The sequence below is a fragment of the Phoca vitulina genome, unplaced genomic scaffold (assembly GCF_004348235.1).
Source record: "Phoca vitulina isolate PV1807 unplaced genomic scaffold, GSC_HSeal_1.0 scaffold1, whole genome shotgun sequence".
NCBI lineage: Eukaryota > Metazoa > Chordata > Mammalia > Carnivora > Phocidae > Phoca > Phoca vitulina.
Genome location: NW_022589704.1, coordinates 18,250,130 through 18,269,627, shown reverse-complemented (window position 1 = coordinate 18,269,627; position 19,498 = coordinate 18,250,130). Strand labels below are relative to the sequence as shown.

The 19,498-nt window shown below is 54.7% G+C and overlaps 1 protein-coding gene across 1 annotated transcript; it reads left to right on the top strand.

Annotated features, from left to right (window-relative positions):
- Positions 1-909: 909 nt before the first annotated feature.
- On the top strand, positions 910-8,053 carry DES (desmin). The gene is made up of 9 exons (XM_032401553.1): positions 910-1,487; positions 2,520-2,580; positions 2,698-2,793; positions 2,946-3,107; positions 3,282-3,407; positions 3,824-4,044; positions 5,341-5,384; positions 7,087-7,169; positions 7,392-8,053. Exons 1-9 carry the CDS (start codon positions 910-912, stop codon positions 7,431-7,433), a joined length of 1,413 nt encoding a protein of 470 aa, XP_032257444.1. The 3' UTR covers positions 7,434-8,053.
- Positions 8,054-19,498: the final 11,445 nt, after the last annotated feature.

Below are 19,498 nucleotides of genomic sequence, written 5' to 3'. Positions count from 1 at the left end.
GGTACAAGGGGGCAGAAGCCAGGAGAAGTTGGTGTGTGGGGGTGAGAGTACATAGTAACTGGAAACTGAGAGGGTGCCGGGCCCTTTCTGGAAATCACCCTGTTGTTTATAAACTCGAGGCTCTGCCCTACCCCGAAGAGGGGGAGGAAAAGGGCCTGCACTAGCCCAGAGGGAAACTGAGGCTCAGGGCTTGAGCCCTGGTACCAGGGAGCATATCTGAGCAGGCGGGCTCTGGCCAGGACTGCTCTCTGCCCCCCAGGGTACTCTCCCAGCCTCCCTGCCTGCCTAGAGACCCTTTTCCTCTCGCCTGGCTGGTGGATGCCTGTCTTTCCTGAGTCCTCCCAAACCTTGGCCAGTTCTAGAGAATCTTTGGGGGGGAGTGATTTTGAGTCTTTCTTGGGACTAGGCATTGTTCCTCCAGGAAATGACCCAAAGTCTCTCCTCAGAGCAAAACGGACACCCTCGAACGAAGTGGAAACCTCTCCCCCACTCTCTCCCCTGACTACCCCCCAGGACGAGGCCGGCACCCTAGGGCTGAAAGAGGCCTGCCTAGGGATTCCAGACATGCTCTGTGCCCCGGGTGAAGGGGTTGGCAGGCCTGCCCATCTTCTGCCCTCCTAGGTCCTCCAGCCTGTCCCACACCTCTTACGGGCCCCTTCCCACCGGCGGAGGGGCGCGGGCCTCTTGCGGGGGAACTGGCCTCCCCGCCCCCACGCCAGCGGCCGCCCTTCCTGGCAGGACAGCGGGATCCTGCAGCTGTCAGGGGAGGGGCGGCGGGGGCTGATGTCAGGAGGGATACAAATAGTGCAGACGGCTAAGGGGCCCTGTCTCCCCTCGACGCATCCACTCTCCAGCCGGCCGCCGCCCGCCGCCCCCTCCGTGCCGCCCAGCCTCGCTCGCGCCGCCACCATGAGCCAGGCCTACTCGTCCAGCCAGCGCGTGTCCTCCTACCGCCGCACCTTCGGCGGGGCCGGGGGCTTCCCACACGTCTCCCCGCTGAGCTCGCCCGTGTTCCCGCGCGCGGGCTTCGGCACCAAGGGCTCCTCGAGCTCGGTGACGTCCCGCGTGTACCAGATGTCGCGCACGTCGGGCGGGGCCGGGGGCCTGGGGGCGCTGCGGGCCAGCCGGCTGGGGTCGGCCCGCGCGCCCTCCTCCTACGGCGCGGGCGAGCTGCTGGACTTCTCGCTGGCCGACGCCGTGAACCAGGAGTTCCTGACCACGCGCACCAACGAGAAGGTGGAGCTGCAGGAGCTCAACGACCGCTTCGCCAACTACATCGAGAAGGTGCGCTTCCTGGAGCAGCAGAACGCGGCGCTCGCCGCCGAGGTGAACCGGCTCAAGGGCCGCGAACCGACGCGGGTCGCCGAGATCTACGAGGAGGAGCTGCGCGAGCTGCGGCGCCAGGTGGAGGTGCTCACCAACCAGCGCGCCCGCGTGGACGTCGAGCGTGACAACCTGCTGGACGACCTGCAGCGGCTCAAGGCCAAGTGAGGACCCAGCGCTCCCAGAACCCCCTTTCTGTGGGCTGGGCGCGGGAGGCGAGGCCACGGGGCTGGGGCGCAGCTGTCAGGGCCTGCCTTCCCCCAGGGCGCCAGCGACACTCTCTTACCCGCCGCGGGGAGAGAGTCATCTACCGGTGTCCCCTGAGGGGAGATGGACTCCGGGTCTCTCCCTCATGCTCTCACTCTGCAAGGGAGGAGTTTTCTTGGGGACATCACGGGGTGGAAATGGGAGACCTGGGCCCTGTGGAGAGCCCCCTTAAAAGCATCTTAAGATGCCAGGGTGGTGTCGATGGGGGACAGGCAGATGAGCGGAGGGAGGAGGCCCCGGTACAGTGGCGGGGTGGGAGGGAAGGGGGTTGATAGGAGACAAGGAAAATCTGGGGCAAGCTGTGAAGGGCAGGGGGTGGGGAGTCTAAGTGGTAGCTCTCGGCTCCTCTGTGGTCTGCCCTGGGGGAGGTGGGTAGAGAGCAGATCTTGGTCTCTAGGCCAGGCTGAGGCTGTGCCATTACACAAAGGGAATGGATAAGCTAGAGGAAAGAGGAGGGAGCTAGCCGCAGCCCCCAGAAAGCTTGGAGGGCCTGATGGTGGGCTTCACCAGGCTTCCAGTAGGAAAAGGCAACAAGAATAGAGCAAGTACTCGTGGGTCCTGCTTCTGACAGCCCAAGTGAGCAGAATCACTGTCCTACCACCCGGGTCGCAAACAATAATTGAGCACCTACGTGGGCCAGACTAGGGCTGCGAACCAGGAACATAGAGGTGGATAGAATAGACACAGTTCCTAATCCCAGGGAGGTCACAATCTGGTGGGGACATAGACTTCCGGGGTGTGGCTCTGGGGAAGAAATTGGGCCATTTCCTGTCCCCTCCCTGGGTGGGCAGGGCCTCTTGTCTCTACCCTGTAGGCAGGCCTCCTCCTGGTGTCCTGAGCCCTACTCCCTGGGCAGCCCCCACCTGGCCATCCCCACGGCCAGTTTTATCCCCACCAACTGTCTCTTTCCGTCTGTCCGTTCTGGCCAGGCTGCAAGAGGAGATTCAGTTGAAAGAAGAAGCAGAGAACAATTTGGCTGCCTTCCGAGCGGTGAGCCCTCTTTGGTCCCCCAGCACATTTACCCCTCTGACCCTGGGTGGCCCCTGGTCTCCCCCTGCCCTGCCTGGGTTATCAGTGACCCTCTCCCTCTTGCTTGACCACTCTTAGGACGTGGATGCGGCTACTCTAGCTCGAATTGACCTGGAGCGCAGGATTGAATCTCTCAACGAGGAAATTGCATTCCTTAAGAAAGTGCATGAAGAGGTATGCCTTCAGCCTTCCTCCTCAGGGTCCTTAGACCCTGGTGAGAACAGCTGGAAAGGGGGAGGAGCCATGCAAGGCTCTGGGAACCGGGGTGTGAGGGTGCCGTGTGGGTGGGGCCTGGTGGAGTACTGAGGCCCGGCTGTGCCCTGCAGGAGATCCGAGAGCTACAGGCCCAACTTCAGGAGCAGCAGGTCCAGGTGGAGATGGACATGTCCAAGCCGGACCTCACCGCAGCCCTCAGGGACATCCGGGCTCAGTATGAGACCATTGCGGCTAAGAACATCTCAGAAGCTGAGGAATGGTACAAGTCCAAGGTGGGCAACCTGGCCCAGGGGCCTGGCCCCCCTGTCCCCCTCCATCCCTGTTTGGAGGTGCTTCCTGTGGCTCTCTCCGTGGGGAGGAGGGTGAGCCAGGGTCTGCAGGCTCCCTTGCCATCCCTTACCTGCGTCCTGCAGCCTCCTCATCTCAGTACCCCTCCCTGCCCTCAGGTGTCCGACCTGACCCAGGCAGCCAACAAGAACAACGACGCATTGCGCCAGGCCAAGCAGGAGATGATGGAGTACCGACACCAGATCCAGTCCTACACCTGTGAGATCGACGCCCTCAAGGGCACTGTGAGTGCCTGCCCACTTCGCCCGGCCCACTCCTTCTGGCCCACAGCTCACACTCTCACTCCGTGACCTTGGTTCCCATCACACACCCTCTCTGGGCCTCTGGCTCTTCACATCTCTCACAGGGGTGAAAACAGACAGGTGGATTCTCAGTTGAACTCTCAGGAATCAGGGGTCTCCTAGATGGGGGTGGTGGAGAGAAAAGACATGGATGCTTCCTTTTATCGCTTCTATTCTCTGGGTTTCCAGAGAAGACTTCACTTGAGTTCAGGGTTCCCTAGCTCAGAAGAGCGTGCCCACTCCCGGAACTTACCATCTGGGGTTGCGCCCCAGCCCCAAGGCTGTGTCTCTCCCCACCCTGGGCCCCTCATGCCCACCCCTCCATGCCTCTCCTTGACCTGGGTGTCGCTGTCCTGCAGAACGATTCGCTGATGAGGCAGATGCGCGAGATGGAAGACCGCTTTGCTAGTGAGGCCAGCGGTTATCAGGACAACATTGCACGTCTGGAGGAAGAGATCCGGCACCTCAAGGATGAGATGGCCCGCCACCTGCGCGAGTACCAGGACCTGCTCAATGTCAAGATGGCCCTGGATGTGGAGATTGCCACCTACCGGAAGCTGCTGGAGGGCGAGGAAAGCCGGTGAGGGGCTGGTGGTGGGATTCTGGGGAGTGCCCAGGGGCCCATTCCTGCCCCCAGGGGCGGGAGGGGAGAGGGGTTCAGGATCACGTTAGCAAGATCTGGAAATAATTTTATACAAGAGGCCACCACACCATTAATTGCAGAGAATTAACCAAGGCCACCTGGGTAAAAAGTGATTTAATTAATAGCTTCTATAAAAAGAGAAAAAGAAGTATTCCCTCATCCACCTTCAGAATTAAGAGCAGCGGTATAAAACCATGTTCAGCAACCAGCCATAAAATATTCCTGCCAGTCAAGGGATAGATGAAAGCAGAGTGGGGAATGATGAGGAAGGAAAGGGAGGGGGCAGATAGGGACAAAGAGAGAGCCTTGGACACAGGCTAAGAAGGAGGGGGCAGAGACTCGTGCCCAAGGATGCACACACACCCACACACACACACAAGCTCACAGGAAAAGATAGCATGACATGCTCAGAACGACTCACTTCTAGATACTGAAAATGACATATGACTAAAAGACAATGCAAGGGAACTTTTCCGGGGTGTTGGAAATGTTCTGTATCTTGATTTAGACTGGTAGTTACGTTGTTGCAGACACTGATCAAAACTCACTGAATTGCATCCTGAAGATCTGTGCATTTCACTGTAGGTAAACCTAACCTCAGTTTAAAACAGGTCAATTACTCAAAAAAAAAAAAAAAAGATGCTTATTGATACTCATAAAAACAGTAATATCGAAAGTTTAAAATGATCAGCAGGCATGTTTAAATACAGACCTGCACATAAAGAGAGGTCAGATTTCATAGAATTACATGTACATATAATGACCTTTTAAGGCAGCTCGAGATGTGTTGTATTTTCCCTGCACTAGGCATAAATGGGGATGGCGTTTGCCCTGGAACTAGCCCTCCCATGGGTGGGCCAGAGGTTCCCAGCCTGGCTGGAGGGTGGGCATACGTGATGGATGTGGCCTACAGCTGTTATTGATATACCCTGCGGTGCCTGAAGAAGGAGATCCTGGTGAACTAGAGAGGGCAAGGGGGGTTGGGAGTACTGATGTCAGGCCAGCAGGTCAGAGATGGAAGGGGACAGTTCCCAGAAGGGACAGTTCCTGGGATAGCTGGAGTTGCCCTTTGACTCCGTGCCCTTAGCAGTGTGAAAGTGGGGGTGTTAGGGTCAGTGGGACAGGGACAGCTGACAGTGGCATTTAGTGAGGACCAGGGCAGGCTTTGATGGGTGGTCACAGGGAGAGATAGAGGGCCCTAACCTTTCGGGGGCTTGATCTCTCCCCTTTCAGGATCAACCTCCCCATCCAGACCTTCTCTGCTCTCAACTTCCGAGGTGAGTGTGTGTTGGCAGGTGGATGCTGGGGTGACAGGGGGCAGGAGTCCAGCATGGGCACTGCCCGAGGCCAGCCAGGGAGGGGGGATGGAACCGTGGGGACGGGGCTGGGAACTGGGAAAGAGGAGGTAGGTGGGGAAGTTTAGGTAGGGGCACCTTCTAACAGAGAGAGCTTTTTATTTTATTTCATGGTATTATATTCTATTGACCATGTCCCCTGCACCTTCTGGGATTATTGAACATCGGCAAACAGCTTTTATTCCCAATATACCCAAACTCTGAGGGTACCAGGGGTGTCCTTGGGGGTCTGGCAGCAGAAGCATCTAGAGCCACACATCCTGGGCTACAAGGCACCCACCAGCCATTGTCTGTTTGGCAAATTGCCAAGCACCCCCCACCACCCCCACCCCCCAGCTGCTTGTTGAACAAATCTAGTTTGCTGGAGCAAGATGTTGGATGCACGTTTAAAAAAAAAAAAATGAAGCCAAACCTTAGCAAAGCCAAACAATTAAAAGAACGAGCTCCTAGGGCATTCTGCCATTCTGACATTAATAATATGCAGATCGAGTGGCTTTCCAACCCCAGAGAGCAGAAAAACATGCTATAATGATACATTAGGAAAGCAAGTCGGAGTCCTTGGCAGGGTCGCCTTTCCTAGATCAAACCTTTTTTGTCTTCGATGTTCATTTCCATCGGGAAAAATACACGCTGTGCTCTGCCGAGTTACAACGTTCATCACAGGCTGGTTGCTCGCTGAGGTGATTCATGAACACCAAACTCATAATATTCAGGACCTAAATTTGACCCACCCTATAAAACTCAGAACGTCTTTTTTCAGTAGTTTATGCAGACACCCAAGTGTGAGCCTTGCAATTGAAACCGCTTAATGCTTTTTCAAATCAATGGCTCTGTGGCCCTGGTAGTCCGTTGTTGTTAGGGTTTCACGGTGAAGAAACTGAGGCATAGAGAGGCAAGGGACTGGCCACCAGCACAGTGAATCAGTAACTGACTCCTGTCTGTCTCTCATTAAGACATGGTTTACTCATCTGGACTCTTTTTTTTTTTTTTTTTTTAAGATTTATTTATTTATTTTAGAGAGAGAGAAAGGGCAGGGGGCAGGGGCGGAGGGAGAGAGTCTTAAGCAGGCTCTGCGTTGAGCATGGAGGCTGATGTGGGGCTCAAGCTCATGACCCTGAGATCACGACCTGAGCCGAAACCAAGAGTTGGATGCTTCACCGACTGTGCCACCCAGGCGCCCCTCATCTGGACTCTTAAAGGGGGCTGGGTACCATGAGGTCCTCCAAAACTGTATCTTGGGACTGGGTTTGGGGTTCTGTCAGGGTACAAATTCATGCAAGGCTGTGTTGGACCCCGGGGGTGGAGAGGGAGTGAAGAAGTGTGTGAGGAATGGGAACGTTGGGTGGCCTGGGGCCTCAGGGGTCCCCCACTCTCCTGAATCAGCTCATAGCTGGAGCACGTCTACTGGCTCCTGAGCCCATCTCAGCCATGGGACTGGCCCCAGTGTCTGTAGAGCCACCTGCTGGGTGCTGGGCTTAAGGGCAGGCTATAAAGTCTTGCTGAAAAAGTAATAGGCCCATCTTGAGGGAGTAGGAGTCTTCTGGGAGATCACCCCATGGGACCAGGGATGGACTCCCAGTCCCTGGAGTGGCCCAGGCTGAGTGTGTGGATGGATCTCTTACAGAAACAAGCCCGGAGCAAAGGGGTTCTGAGGTCCATACCAAGAAGACGGTGATGATCAAGACCATTGAGACCCGGGATGGGGAGGTGAGTCATCTGCCTGGTTCCCTTAGCCTGCTGGGGGCCCTGCAGTATGTCTGTGAGGCTGTCAGCCAGGTGCCTTCCGCCAGCTGTGCTGGTTCAAGGCCCTGCCTGGAGGGAGAGGGGGTCCTGCTACACCGGAGTGGGCGGGGCGGGGGGGACAACCCAGGGCTGGGGCTCCATTCTTCTGCCAGCACTGTTTTGGACTGGGCTTCTCTTCCTTCCCAGGTTGTTAGTGAGGCCACACAGCAGCAACACGAGGTGCTCTAAAGCCAGAGACCCCTCTGCCACCAGAGACCATCCTTGCCCCTGTCCTCACTGCCTCCTGAAGCCAGCCTCCTTCCATCCCAGGGCACCACACCCAGCCACAGTGCTCCCCTCACAGCCTCTGACCCCTGCTCACCGACCACCACGCGTGGCCCCCAGAGGGGCCATGGCCCACCCCTGCCCAGGCACAGGCAGCCCCTCCCATGTGAGTCCTGGATGTTGGAAATGAGTGAGCCTGGCTCCTAGCTGCAGAGCGAGCATGGAACCAGGAGAGAGCAGTCCCCTCCCACCTCGGTGACCTCAGGCCCTAGCCTCTGCCTTTGGAGAGGGCCCCAGAGCAGGGTGTTGGGACCCCACAGGATCAGGATGGAACCTATAGACCTCCCCACTCCCTACTCCCTAGCCTGGGTCAGAGAGACAGGGCAGCCTCCCCAGCAAGCAGGGCAGGTGACTGGAAGACTAGCCCCCGTGGGAATGGGGGCTTGAAATGGACCCCATGGCCCCTACCTTCCCCAGGGTGGGCTTAGAAAGCAGGGGCTGCAAGAGGGAACCCCAGAAGGTGCCAGATGTGGGAGCAGGAGATTCAGAAGGAGAGAGGGTGGGCGAGATGCTGGAGAGGAGAGGAGAGGAGAGAGGCAGAGAGTGGTCTCAGGCAGGGGGAGGGGTGCCCCCCTCCGTGCCTGCCCCTCCCCTGCAGCAGGGGCTCTGGACAGAAACAATAAAAAGAGAAGTACTAGCCTAGCACGTCCCTGGATGTGTTGATTGCCTGGTCGCCTCTGGGGGCCCCTTGTGATGGACTATGTGCTGGCTTCCTTCCCACTCAGACCATCCCCCGGGGCCTGTCACCCCTCCTGTTCCCAGAACCTCCCAGCCTCGCTGTGTGTATGTGGCCTATGGTGGGGATGGGTGGGCAGGGGGCTTTTGTTAGGGAGCTTTGAATATCTCCTGTTAGGCCCCAATTCCTGGAATGCCCCCCTGGGGCCCCCTACCCCAGCTTCAGACCATCAGGCCGCAGGGACAGCACCTGCTGTTCTTTCTGACAGACACAGACGGGCTCTGAAGTAGGGCTCTCCTATTCCCTTCCCCAAAGCAGCTCACAGCCCCCTCCCATTAAATCTGCCTGAGCACCTTCTATGGACAAGGGCCGATTCAGGAAAAATAACAATGTTAAGAAAAATAGAAAGTTCTATCTTGTTTTTGGAGAAGAAGACTCAAACACTCTAAAGATATCATTTCATCCTACATTAACCTAGAGTTTCAATGTGATGCAATCTCAAGGAAAATACCAAAGGGAAATTTGGGGAGAATTTGGTAAGTATAGGTGAATGTAGGACATATGAAAAAAAATGAGGAAATCCTGGAACAAAGTATTAACACAGGTATGTTAAAGGTTTCTGTGGGGAACGTTTAATGTATAAGTATAGGCTTGGGGGCCATTGGGTAGCCATGGGGGGGGGCAGGAGTGAAGCCTGTCTCTTTTCAGTCCTTCCAAAAAATAAATTCCAGTTGGGTCCAAGATATAAGAAGCTTGATGGATCCATATAGGCTTCGGCCTTCAAGTTAGTCCTCACAGATTTAAGAGATTACTCTTTAAAGGAGAGAAAAAGAAGGTAGGGATCACAAACATGGTAAATTCAGACAGTCTGTGGGGGAAAAAAAAAAGAATCCAAAACCTAATAGGGCTTTAGTCTTAAGTTCCCTAATCTGACATTCCTAACTGGCTTTTTCCAGAAACTTCCAAAGCCTTTCTGGTGTCTCTTTATCCCTCTCCTTGGATGCTACCCTTGCTCACAAATTGCCCCTTCCCTCTGGGTTAAGCAGCTCCTCCCTATAAGAAAGCCCCCTTCTCTGTGGTATTCTTCAGCTTTCCCTGGGGAGCATCATGGGCACACCCGGGGTCCCCATCGTCTGCCACTGGTGACCCGTGGTCGTTTCTTTCCCCCTAGCGCCCTAGTGGGATGAACGCTGCAAACCTCAGAACTACCCCCAATCAACCCGTAGTGGAATTCCAAGTGAAATTAGAAGTAGCATTTGCAGTGTCTTCACCCTGGGATATAGGAGGAGGGATGGGTGAGGGGCTTACTCCTGAGCCTGGTGGGGGCCCTGGAACCTGAGCTAGTCTCTCTGTGAGAGAAATGCTTGGGTGAGGCTGGGCTCGGGTGGATAAGAGGTGGTGTACATATCTGTGAGTAATTTCAGGAGCCTCTCAGCAATTTCTTCTTTCCCTTAAATGAGTACGCTCGCTCATCTATCCCATAAAGGATAAAGGGACGCATAGGTCAGGGAAGGTCTTAGAGACATCCCTACCCTCCAAAAAAGCTTAGGTGTAGACTAGTCACTAAAGTGGAAAGAATCTAGAAATCTTAGACTCTCAGAGTCAGATGGCAAGTCCCCCAGGGAGTGACGCCCACAACCCAGAAGTCGCCTCCCCAGGCTCGCCCTAACATTTTGATGAGCAGTCATCAAGCTCTGCTTGAATGTCTCTGGTGTCAGAGAATGCACTACCTCCTGACTCCTTGGAGCTGGGGACAGCTCTGTCAGTCAGAAAGCCCTCCTCCTCAGCACACTTCGGTCTCTTGTGACTACTACCCACTGGTTCGGAGAAGAGAGGAGGCTCAGACCCACCCTGTGTCCCCAGTGGGGAAGCATTCTCTGAGCAGAGCCTTCCTGGGACTAGAAATCCTCTGGTTCTCGGGGTGCCTGGCTGGCTCGGTTGGTAGAGCGTGTCTGCCTCTTGATCTTGGGGTTGTGAGTTCAAGCCTCACGTTGGGTATAGAGATTACTTAAAAATAAAATCTTTCAAAAAACAAAACCGGGGCACCTGGGTGGCTCAGTTGTTAAGCGTCTGCCTTCGGCTCAGGTCGTGATCCCAGGGTCCTGGGATCGAGCCCTGCATAGGGCTCCCTGCTCCGCGGGAAGCCTGTTTCTCCCTCTCCCACTCCCCCTGCTTGTGTTCCCTCTCTCGCTGTCTCTCTCTGTCAAATAAATAAATAAAATCTTTTAAAAAAATAAATAAAAAACAAAACAAAAAAAATCCCTAAGTAGAAGTCCTCTGGTTCTAAGTCCTCTGCTTTGCCTATCTCCTTGGGAGCTGGACAGTGAGGCAGGCACTCTAGGGCAGGGGACATGGTTATGGTGCTCCCAAAGAATGGACAAAATAAGCCAAAAAAGATCTGGGTTCCATGTGGTCGTACACATGCACCCCATCACCTCCCTGGCAAAATCTCTCCCTGTTCCTTGGGACACTCTGGTGTCTTCTCCTCTAAGACTCCGAACATCATGAAGAAAGAAGAGAGCTCACGGAGGGCTGACTCGCTTCTCACTGGACCCAGGGGACCCATTTCTAGACCAACTCAGACCCCACCTGAGGAGTGAGGTAGGAAGGATTGTGGAGGCACATGTGTCCCTAAGCCAGGAAATCAGTCCTGCCCTCTCTGTCCACTCTGACTTCCCTCCTCCCCCTACCCCTGAGACCTTACCACACATCCACTCACCCCTCCCTCTTCCTCCTCTCACCTGCTTGCCCAGGACACTTACGCAAATACGTCAATGACCTCTGGTTCAGGACCCGAATGCCAGCCAACAAAGGGGAAGGTTTTCCTCGTTTTACTCACACTGGTTCCCTGGTGCCCGGGAGAGTGCTTGCTCTGTAGAAGGTGCTCATTAAATATTTAACTACTTGTTGAATGAATACCCACTGAGCACTTTTATTTACTTTTCTCTAAATTAAATATTTACTGGGAAGGCTGATAGCCCCCACTTCATTCACTGATCCAACCAACATTTACTGACCTCTGACCATGTGCCAGGTGCATGGTGCATCATTATGACCCGCAGGAAACTCCCCACAGCCCAGAGAGGTGGGCTGAACTGCCAAGGTCACACAGCATTATCTGTGGTAGAAGAAGACCAGGCCCCAGGCTCCGTGGCCTCTGGAGTCCAGATCTCTTTCCATGACACCACAGGCTTGTGATCGCGAGGCAGGGCAGACTGGCAGCACAAAGCCAGCCCGGCGCCAGGCCGCAGGGCACTATGGGGCCCATTCTGAGGGACAGATGAACGCCTTGCAGCCAGCCAGCTGCTCTGGGTGGCGGGCCTGGCCAGAGCCGGATGGCTTCTGAGGGTCACAGCTAGTGCGGGCTCCTCCAGGAGAGGGCGCCAGCGACTCGCACGGCCAGCGCCCTCCCTACCCAGGCCCACACACCGCTGAGCACACACATCAATGGATGTCCCCATTCCGGACACTCGGCCAGGAGATACACAAGCCATGTTCCAGGCCCTGTGCCAGGCCTTTTAAATAGTTAATATTCATTTTAATATTTAATATAATAATTTAAAGCCATCACAACAACCTAAGTCAGATCATGTAATTCCTCTGCTCAAAATCCTCCAAGATGACTTCCCGTTTTCACTAGGAATAAAAGTGCCATGGCCTACACGATGCTAGGCTATCTGGCCTGTGCGACCCATCTGACCTCATGTCTCTACCCTCCCCACCACTCCCGCCAGCCCCACTGGCCCCCTGGTTCTTCTCAGAGCCTACCGGGCACATTCCCCCCTCTGCCTGAAGCAGTCCTATCCAGACATCTGTACCATTTGCTTCCTCAGTCCTTTAAGATTGGCTCAGTCATTCCCAGTGAGGCTCCAAACCACCCTATTAGAAAGTACAAGCCCCACCACGCTCCCATTTCCCTTGCCCTGCTCCATTTTTCCCACAGGGAGGAATCCTTGTCTATTTTGTTCACTGATACATCCCTACTGCCTAGAACAGTGGCGGGCACAGAGGAGGAACTCAAAAATGTTTGTTGAATGAATGAAGAAACCCTGAGTTGAGCTACCCCATTTTATAGATGAAGAGACTGAAGCTTAATGATGTTAAGTGACTTGCTCAAGACCACACAGTTCATGTATTCAACCAACCAACCAACCAACCAACCAACCAACCAAGCTTTATAGACCACCTACTGCATGCATTCTGAGCAAATTGTTGAGGTCCAGTGCTGGATGGCTTTGGGTTATTGTTTTTCAAAATAGTCTCAGGGCACCTGGGTGGCTTAGCCGGTTGGGTGTCGGATTCTTGGTTTGGGCTCAGGTCATGATCTCAGGGTCCTGAGATCGAGCTCTGCCTCAGGTTCCATGCTCAGCAGGGAGTGTGCTTGAAGATTCTCACTTTTTGCCCTCCCCAACTCACGTATGCACATGCTCTCTCTTTTAAATAAATAAATAAATCTTAAAAAAATTAAAAAACAAAATAGTCTCTTCCTCTGTTCTTGATGTTCCATCTGCTTGCGAAGCCTTCCCCCATATTTTTACCTTTTAGAATTACATTCACGTGTAAAACTTCAATTTATCATCAGTGGTTGCCAGGGGTTGGTGGAGGGGGTGTGGTTGACCACAAAGGGGATGTTCAGGCAAATATTTGGGGTGATGTTCTGTATGGTCCTGAGGTAGAAGATACACGATTCTCTGCATTTGTCAAAACCCGAAGAACTGAACAGCACAAAGAGTAAGTTTGAATGCATGCAAACAACAAAGAAATTTCATTCCTCAAGGCTTTTAATCCCCGTGGACATAATTCAGTGCTTCAGGGGTCTTTTCTGTAGCCTCTGCATTCACACACACAAGCACACTTTGACTCTGGTCTCTGCGAGTGAGGGTGGGGGATGAGGTGACATTGAGAGTATCTTTCTCCATCTCGGGATGACTCAGGGCTCCTCCTTTGGCTCCTCTCTGCCTTCCCAGGCTTCACCCCTCGGGGCTCAAGGTCAGGCTTAGGTCTCTCACCTGAACTTTTGTTTAGCTTTTTATTTTGAGATAAATGTAGATTCACACGGGGTTATAAGAAACAATACAGCTTTCCCCAATGGTTCCATCTTGCATCACTACAGTACAATATCACAACCAGCAAATTGCCATTAGTCCATCCACCTTCTTGAGATTTTACCAGTTTTACACACACTCATTAGTGTGTGTGCGTGTGTGTGTAATTCTATCTGTGCAATTTTATCACATATGTAGATTTGTGTGACCACCACCAGTCAGCGTATGGAAATGCTCCCTCACAAGTCTCACTTGAACTTTTATTTTTATTTTTTTTAAGCAGGCTCCACGCCCAGTGTGGAGCCCAAAGTGGGGCTTTAACTCATGACCCCGGGATCAGAACTTGAGCTGAGATCAAACGTCGGACGCTTAACCGACTGAACCACCTAGGCGCCCCTCACTTGAACTTTTAAAAGCGGTAACGTCTTATCTTGATGTTTGTCAAAGTGCAACCCTTAGAAGCATCAGAGTCACCCGGGGCCACTTACTAAATGTGCAGATTCCTGGACCCTTCCAGCCCTCCCTACACACCTGGGTCTATGGGGGGTGGGGCCTGAGTGTCTGCACTTTGACCAGGCACCATCATTTGAGAACCACACTGTAACTGGCCTCCAAACTCCAGTTCACCCTCCGCACAGTGGCTGCCAAGAGGGATCCTTCTAAAACACAGCTCTGACCATGTTTGCCTGCTGCTTAACACCCTCCAGCGGTGCCCACTGCCATCAGACCTTAGCGAGCAAAACTACCACCTCCACTCACCCCGACCCCCTGCAGTTCAATCCATCCAAACTCCTCTGACTCTAGAACATGTCATCTACTTTCATCATGCTCTGATTTAGGTCATGCTGTTCCCTCTGCCTGGAATGTCCTTCCCACCTTTCTCTGCCTGTTGCAACCCTTGTTCCACTACCCATTTTTACAGATGAGAACCAGGAGGTTGAGAGAGGTTCGATATCACCCACCAAGTAAGGGCAGGGCTAGCTGGGAGCCCGAATCCACCCAACTCCCTGCTCCTAGGCTCCCAGTTCACCAGGCTGGCCTGGAGGCTGGGGGAGGTCACTGGTCTTTCTTCCTGGCTATCTGCTCGCCTCCACTTGGGCTTGCTTCTCCATCTGCCTCTCAGACATGTCCTCCAGGACCTCCTCTCCCTCTCCCCCAGCTGGGAATCAGAAGCCTGAGGAGAGGGTGGAAGGACAATGGGATTGAGCCCAGGGGTAACCCAACTCCAGACTCCTGAGTGGGCTGGGGGCCGGGGCACCCTAGGGGATGGGATCTGGAATAAGTCTTCAGGGACCCGTTGGAGCAGGGGGTTGGAGATAGGGGCTCCTGGAGAGTGGGAAGGAGCAGACTGGAGTCCAAGTCCCCTCCTCTGCTGCCCCCTCCCTCCACCGCTCACTCGCAACCCGAGCCGGGGGGCCTAAAAATAGCCCCCGAGGCGCAACCGCCGGCCGCCCTGGTGACCTTCTGGGTAACACAGGCCGAAGGCGGGCGGGCAGCAGGAAGGCAGGGCGCCGGGCCCCCCAGGACTCATCTCCCAGGGCATCCCCCCCACCCCCCGGGTGCCCCCGTGGCCGTCCGGTTCCAGAGACCCACCCCCTCCAGCCCAGTTCGCCGAGGCCATGCAGAAAGCCCGGGGCACGCGAGGCGGGGACGCGGGCACGAGGGCACCCCCCAGCCCGGGGGTGCCCCCCAAGCGAGCCAAGGTGGGGGCCGGCGGAGGGGCGCCCGCCTTCCTGCGGCCCCTGAAGGACACGGCGGTGTTGGCGGGCGGCGACGTGCAGCTGCGGGTGGTGGTGAGCGGGACGCCCCAACCCAGCCTCAGCTGGTTCCGGGACGGGCAGCCCCTGCCCCCGCCGGCCCCCGAGCCCAGCTGCCTGTGGCTGCGGAGCTGCGGGGCGCGGGACGCCGGCGTCTACAGCTGCAGGGCCCAGAACGAGCGGGGCCAGGCTTCCTGCGAGGCTGTTCTCACAGTGCTGGAGGTCGGAGGTAATGGGGAGGCGGGGGCGCGCCTGGTGGGGTGGGGTACTCAGAGCCGCAGTAGGGCTGCTGGGGGCGGGGGGCACATGGGGAGGTCCGGGTTCATGCAGCCCTCTTCCCAGGTGCTCTGGCTTCTCAGCCGCGCTGACCCAGAGGTGCCAATCAAGAGGGAAGTGTGTGTTTGGGGAGGGGGGGAGGGGTGTCAAAGGAGGGAGGCTCCCCACAGGCAGGTCAGAGGTCAAGGGTCAGCATTTGGTAAGCAAAACCTGAGCCCCACTCAGGCCTCTCTGGGAATTCCACAGTGAAAGGCCTCCTCGTTTCCCTGGAGAGAGAGAAAATCGTCTGGGGAAAATCGCCTTTATCAGCTCCAATAACTTAGACTTGAGACACCTCACAGGGTTGCACACGTCTGAAAGAGGGGCGAGCTCGCCTGGTCCCACTGCAATATTGAGGGGTGGGTCGGAGCTCCTTGCAGGCCATTGCTGGGCACGTTGGTGTGACCAGCACCAGGCTGGTTGGAGGAAGCCAGTGGGTAGACAAGTATGAATAGGGTACAGAGCATCAGGAGGTGGAGCTAGGGCTGGGGGCTCCCCAGTGTGTATGAGAATCCATATGCAAGCCTGTGTGTGTGTGTGTGTGTGTGTGTGTACCTTCGCGGGCTGGGGAGGGGCCTGATGGTACAAACAGTTGAGGGATGGGGGTTTGTGGAGTTGGTCTGGAAAGCCAATGGGCCATGTCTGCCTGAGATTCAGAAGGCATGGAAGGGGGATGCTCAGGCTGGTGCTTGGGCCCCTGCCCATGTCAGGGCACAGTGCCGGGCTCATGTGTGAAGAGACAAATGATGATCTGAGGTAGATGAGAGGGGACCAAGATTGGGCCTGGTACTCAGGGTCCTGCTGGGCCTGGTATGGGGAGTCGGGCCCAGGCAGACTCTCCTTGGGTCAGTGTATGGGTTTCCTTTTTAATTTTCTCAGCCCCTAAGCCAGCCAGTTGTTCTCTAGGCCTCAGACAGAGCCTTGGGCTCACTGAGTCTTGAGAACCAAAATTCTGGGGAAGTAGGCTGCAGTTGGGGAGGTGGCAAAGAGCTTGGGGATCACTGAGTGTGTCCCAGGCATTTTCAAGAGGGAATTCTCACTCCAGCTGGGTGGTGCTGTATCGGAGTACACCCTTGTGGGCTGAGGAGAAGGCACAAGGATGGAGGACCTCAGCAGCTGGAGGAGAAAGGGGGCGTGGAGGTGCAGCAGAGATGGGGCACGGGCTCAGCCTCCGTCTGTCAGCACCTCCCCTCTCTCCCTTGTCCCACCCTGCTCACCGTCCTACAGTCTTCAGCACTGGTTCCTTGGACTCCCTGTGGCCAAGCCTGGGGCAGAGTCAAGGCTGGCTTCTCTTGATTGGCTTTGTACTTGGCCAGGTACAGGCCATTGCAGCCTGGAGTCAGGGGAAGGGACCCATCCTGGCAGAGCTCTGAGCCGGGGAAGGATCAGACTCCTTGCAGACCTTAGCTCTGGTCCTCTCAGGGCAAAGGTAACTGAAAACAGAACATAAATCAAATCAAAGGGTATGATGGATTGGTAAGAATACAGTCTGGGGGAGAGAGATTTTATTTTATTTAAAAACAAATTTTATTCTTTTGAAGATTTTATTTATTTATTTGAGAGAGTACGAGCAGTGAGGGGAGGGGCAGAGGGACAAGCAAGGCTCCTCGCTGATCAGGAAGCCCAATGTGGGACTTGATCCCAGGACCCTGGAAATCACGACCTGAGCTGAAGGCAGACACTTAACCACTTCACCAACTGAGCCCTGAGCCGACTGAGCCACCCAGGGGCCCCAGGGAGAGAGATTTTAGGGAAGGATAAGGAAGCCCCGAGGAGTGCCATGTTTGTTTTGAGTTGACATGACCACAGAGAACCGCAGCTCCAAACGCATCCTTTTGCAGGCGAGGACACTGTGGTCCAGGACGGAGGAAGATCTGCCAGAAAACATGTTGCTAGTTATGGCCACCCCAGAATTAAGAACCCACCCCTCCTGGTTTCCACCCTACTCAAGGAATTCTGGAGGGAGGAGAGAGAAAAAGAAAGGGAGGGGAGCTGTCCATTGTATGGAGAGTAGCCCAGGCCTTCTTTCTGGGAGGAGCCCCCTAACCTGCTAGGTTCCCCCAAAGTGGGGAGAGTGACAGGAGACTAGGCCCCCTCCCCCCCAGCAGGGCTGTGTTTCCCCAGTCCCTCTATAAGCTGGTAGCACAGTCAGCAGGGCTGAATGCTGGCTGGGCATAGCTAGACAGAGGCCAGGAGGGCCGTCTCCAGGCTGCTCTGCTGGAACAGCATATTTGAGAGGTGTGGGCTAAGGAAAGGACCCTGGGTGTGGTGAGGACTGGATCTGGGGTCTTTTGACAGTCATGTTAACACAAGAAGAGGATTGCGCTGTGGCAAGTCACATTTGAGAACTTCCTACTGGTGAAATCTTTACCCCAAGACCAGTCTTGTAATTATTATTAATTGGTGACAATTCTTAGTAGTAATTTAAAATGTTATGAATGGCAGGTGATACACCATCACATCTTTTGATATATCATTTAAGTCCCATAGCAACCCTGGGGAAGCTGGTACAAAGGATTAAACGACATTTCTTGTTGTACAGATAGAAGGTGGCTGAGCAGGGATGGAAGGAGGTCTGTCCTGCTGCAGAGAACTATGTGCTTAACTACTACGCCCCTTCCACACGATTTGGGGGAGGGCAGGGCTTTGCTTTGGTGATGGTGGGGGACTGACTGCGTGAGCCTTGTTTCATCCTCCTCTTATTGCCCCTCCCCCCCAGTACTTGCCCAGTTCCGGGTCTTGGTCAGGGGCAGCTGGGCAAGCAGCTTAGCATTGCTCAGACTCACTCATGGAAAACTTTTTCAGTTGGGATCCACAGCAGGAGGGCTTCAGGGTTCTCGAGGAAGCCCAGCCGGGACCTGGCTGCAGAAGGAGGCAGCTTCCTGGCTGGGACTGCTGTCTGGCTCGGCAAGACAGGGTGATGCTAAGGTTCCTGGCACTCTCGAAGCCTCAGATGTTTGCTCAAGGATGGAGGGATATCGGCCTGGCTTGGGGAGGCCGGGGCCTTGAGAAGACAGGTGGGCAGCAGACTGGAGAGTCTGGAGGATGGGACATAGGAGGGTGGGATTTGGGGTACAGAAATGAAGAAAGCATAGGAATACTGAAGACAGCAGACATGCAGGCTCCTTGTAGAATCCTTAACATGGGTATAGCAGCCCATTTCATTATTTAATCTTCTAAGCCCAGATTACTGTAGTGATGGTTACACATAGGAGAAAACTGGTTCCAAGAGGGAATTTACCTGAGGTCACATGGCTAATGAGGTGACAGAGCCAGATCTGTAGGGGTTCAGGTCCACGTTGCCTGTCCTTAGAAAGAGAAGCACAAAAAGACTAAGGCCAGGATTTGTCATCATTAACCATCTTTCTCCCGACCACATCCCCAAAGCCATCTTCTGGCCCAGTCTCCTAAGATAGGCGGGCATTCCTCTCTTTCAAAACATCAGGCTCCCACCTGTGTGGGCTGAGGAGCTATGTGCAATTCAAGTGACCAGAACAAGTGCCATCCTCAACGCTTGGGACATGTGTGGCTGAGGGGGGGGTGGGGGCCTAAAGGGCAGGGAGTAAGGAGGAGAGGGCACAGCTGAGAGAAGGGGCAAGCTGATAGTGCTCGCCATGTTAGTTGGACGTTTCATAGCCAGAGTCCGGAAGACTCTGGTTTCAATCCGAAGGGCCAAAGGTCAACAGATAGGCGTGAACCATGCTAGGGACTTCAGGGCATGGAGAGGAGAGGTTAGAGACAGGGAGAGAGGGCTTCTTCAGGCAAGGAAAAGGTGGGGAATGCACCAGAGCCTGTGTTGAGGGATACTCTGCAGTTATTTTTTTCACCAGGAACTTGGAATATCTGGATGAAAAGCCAGGCGGAAACTAGTATGGAGTTGGGGATGGGTAGGGAAAGTGTTGCCGTCCATTCATGCCCAGTTCTCATCAGGGACTGCATGAGAGGGGGATCCCTCAAGTTCCTGTCCTCCTAGAGATCACATCCTAGTGAGGGGAGATAGACAACATGCAATAAACACAATAAGTAAGTAAAAATGTCACCATGTGTCAGAAATGCAGAGCAGGATAAGCAAAAGGGGGGGAAGGGAGAAATTGGACTTTCCAGGCAGGAAAGAGAGAAGGCAAAGAGGAGGGGAGTGGGTCCATCTGGCTCAGAGGAGGGTCTGTGTGAGAGATC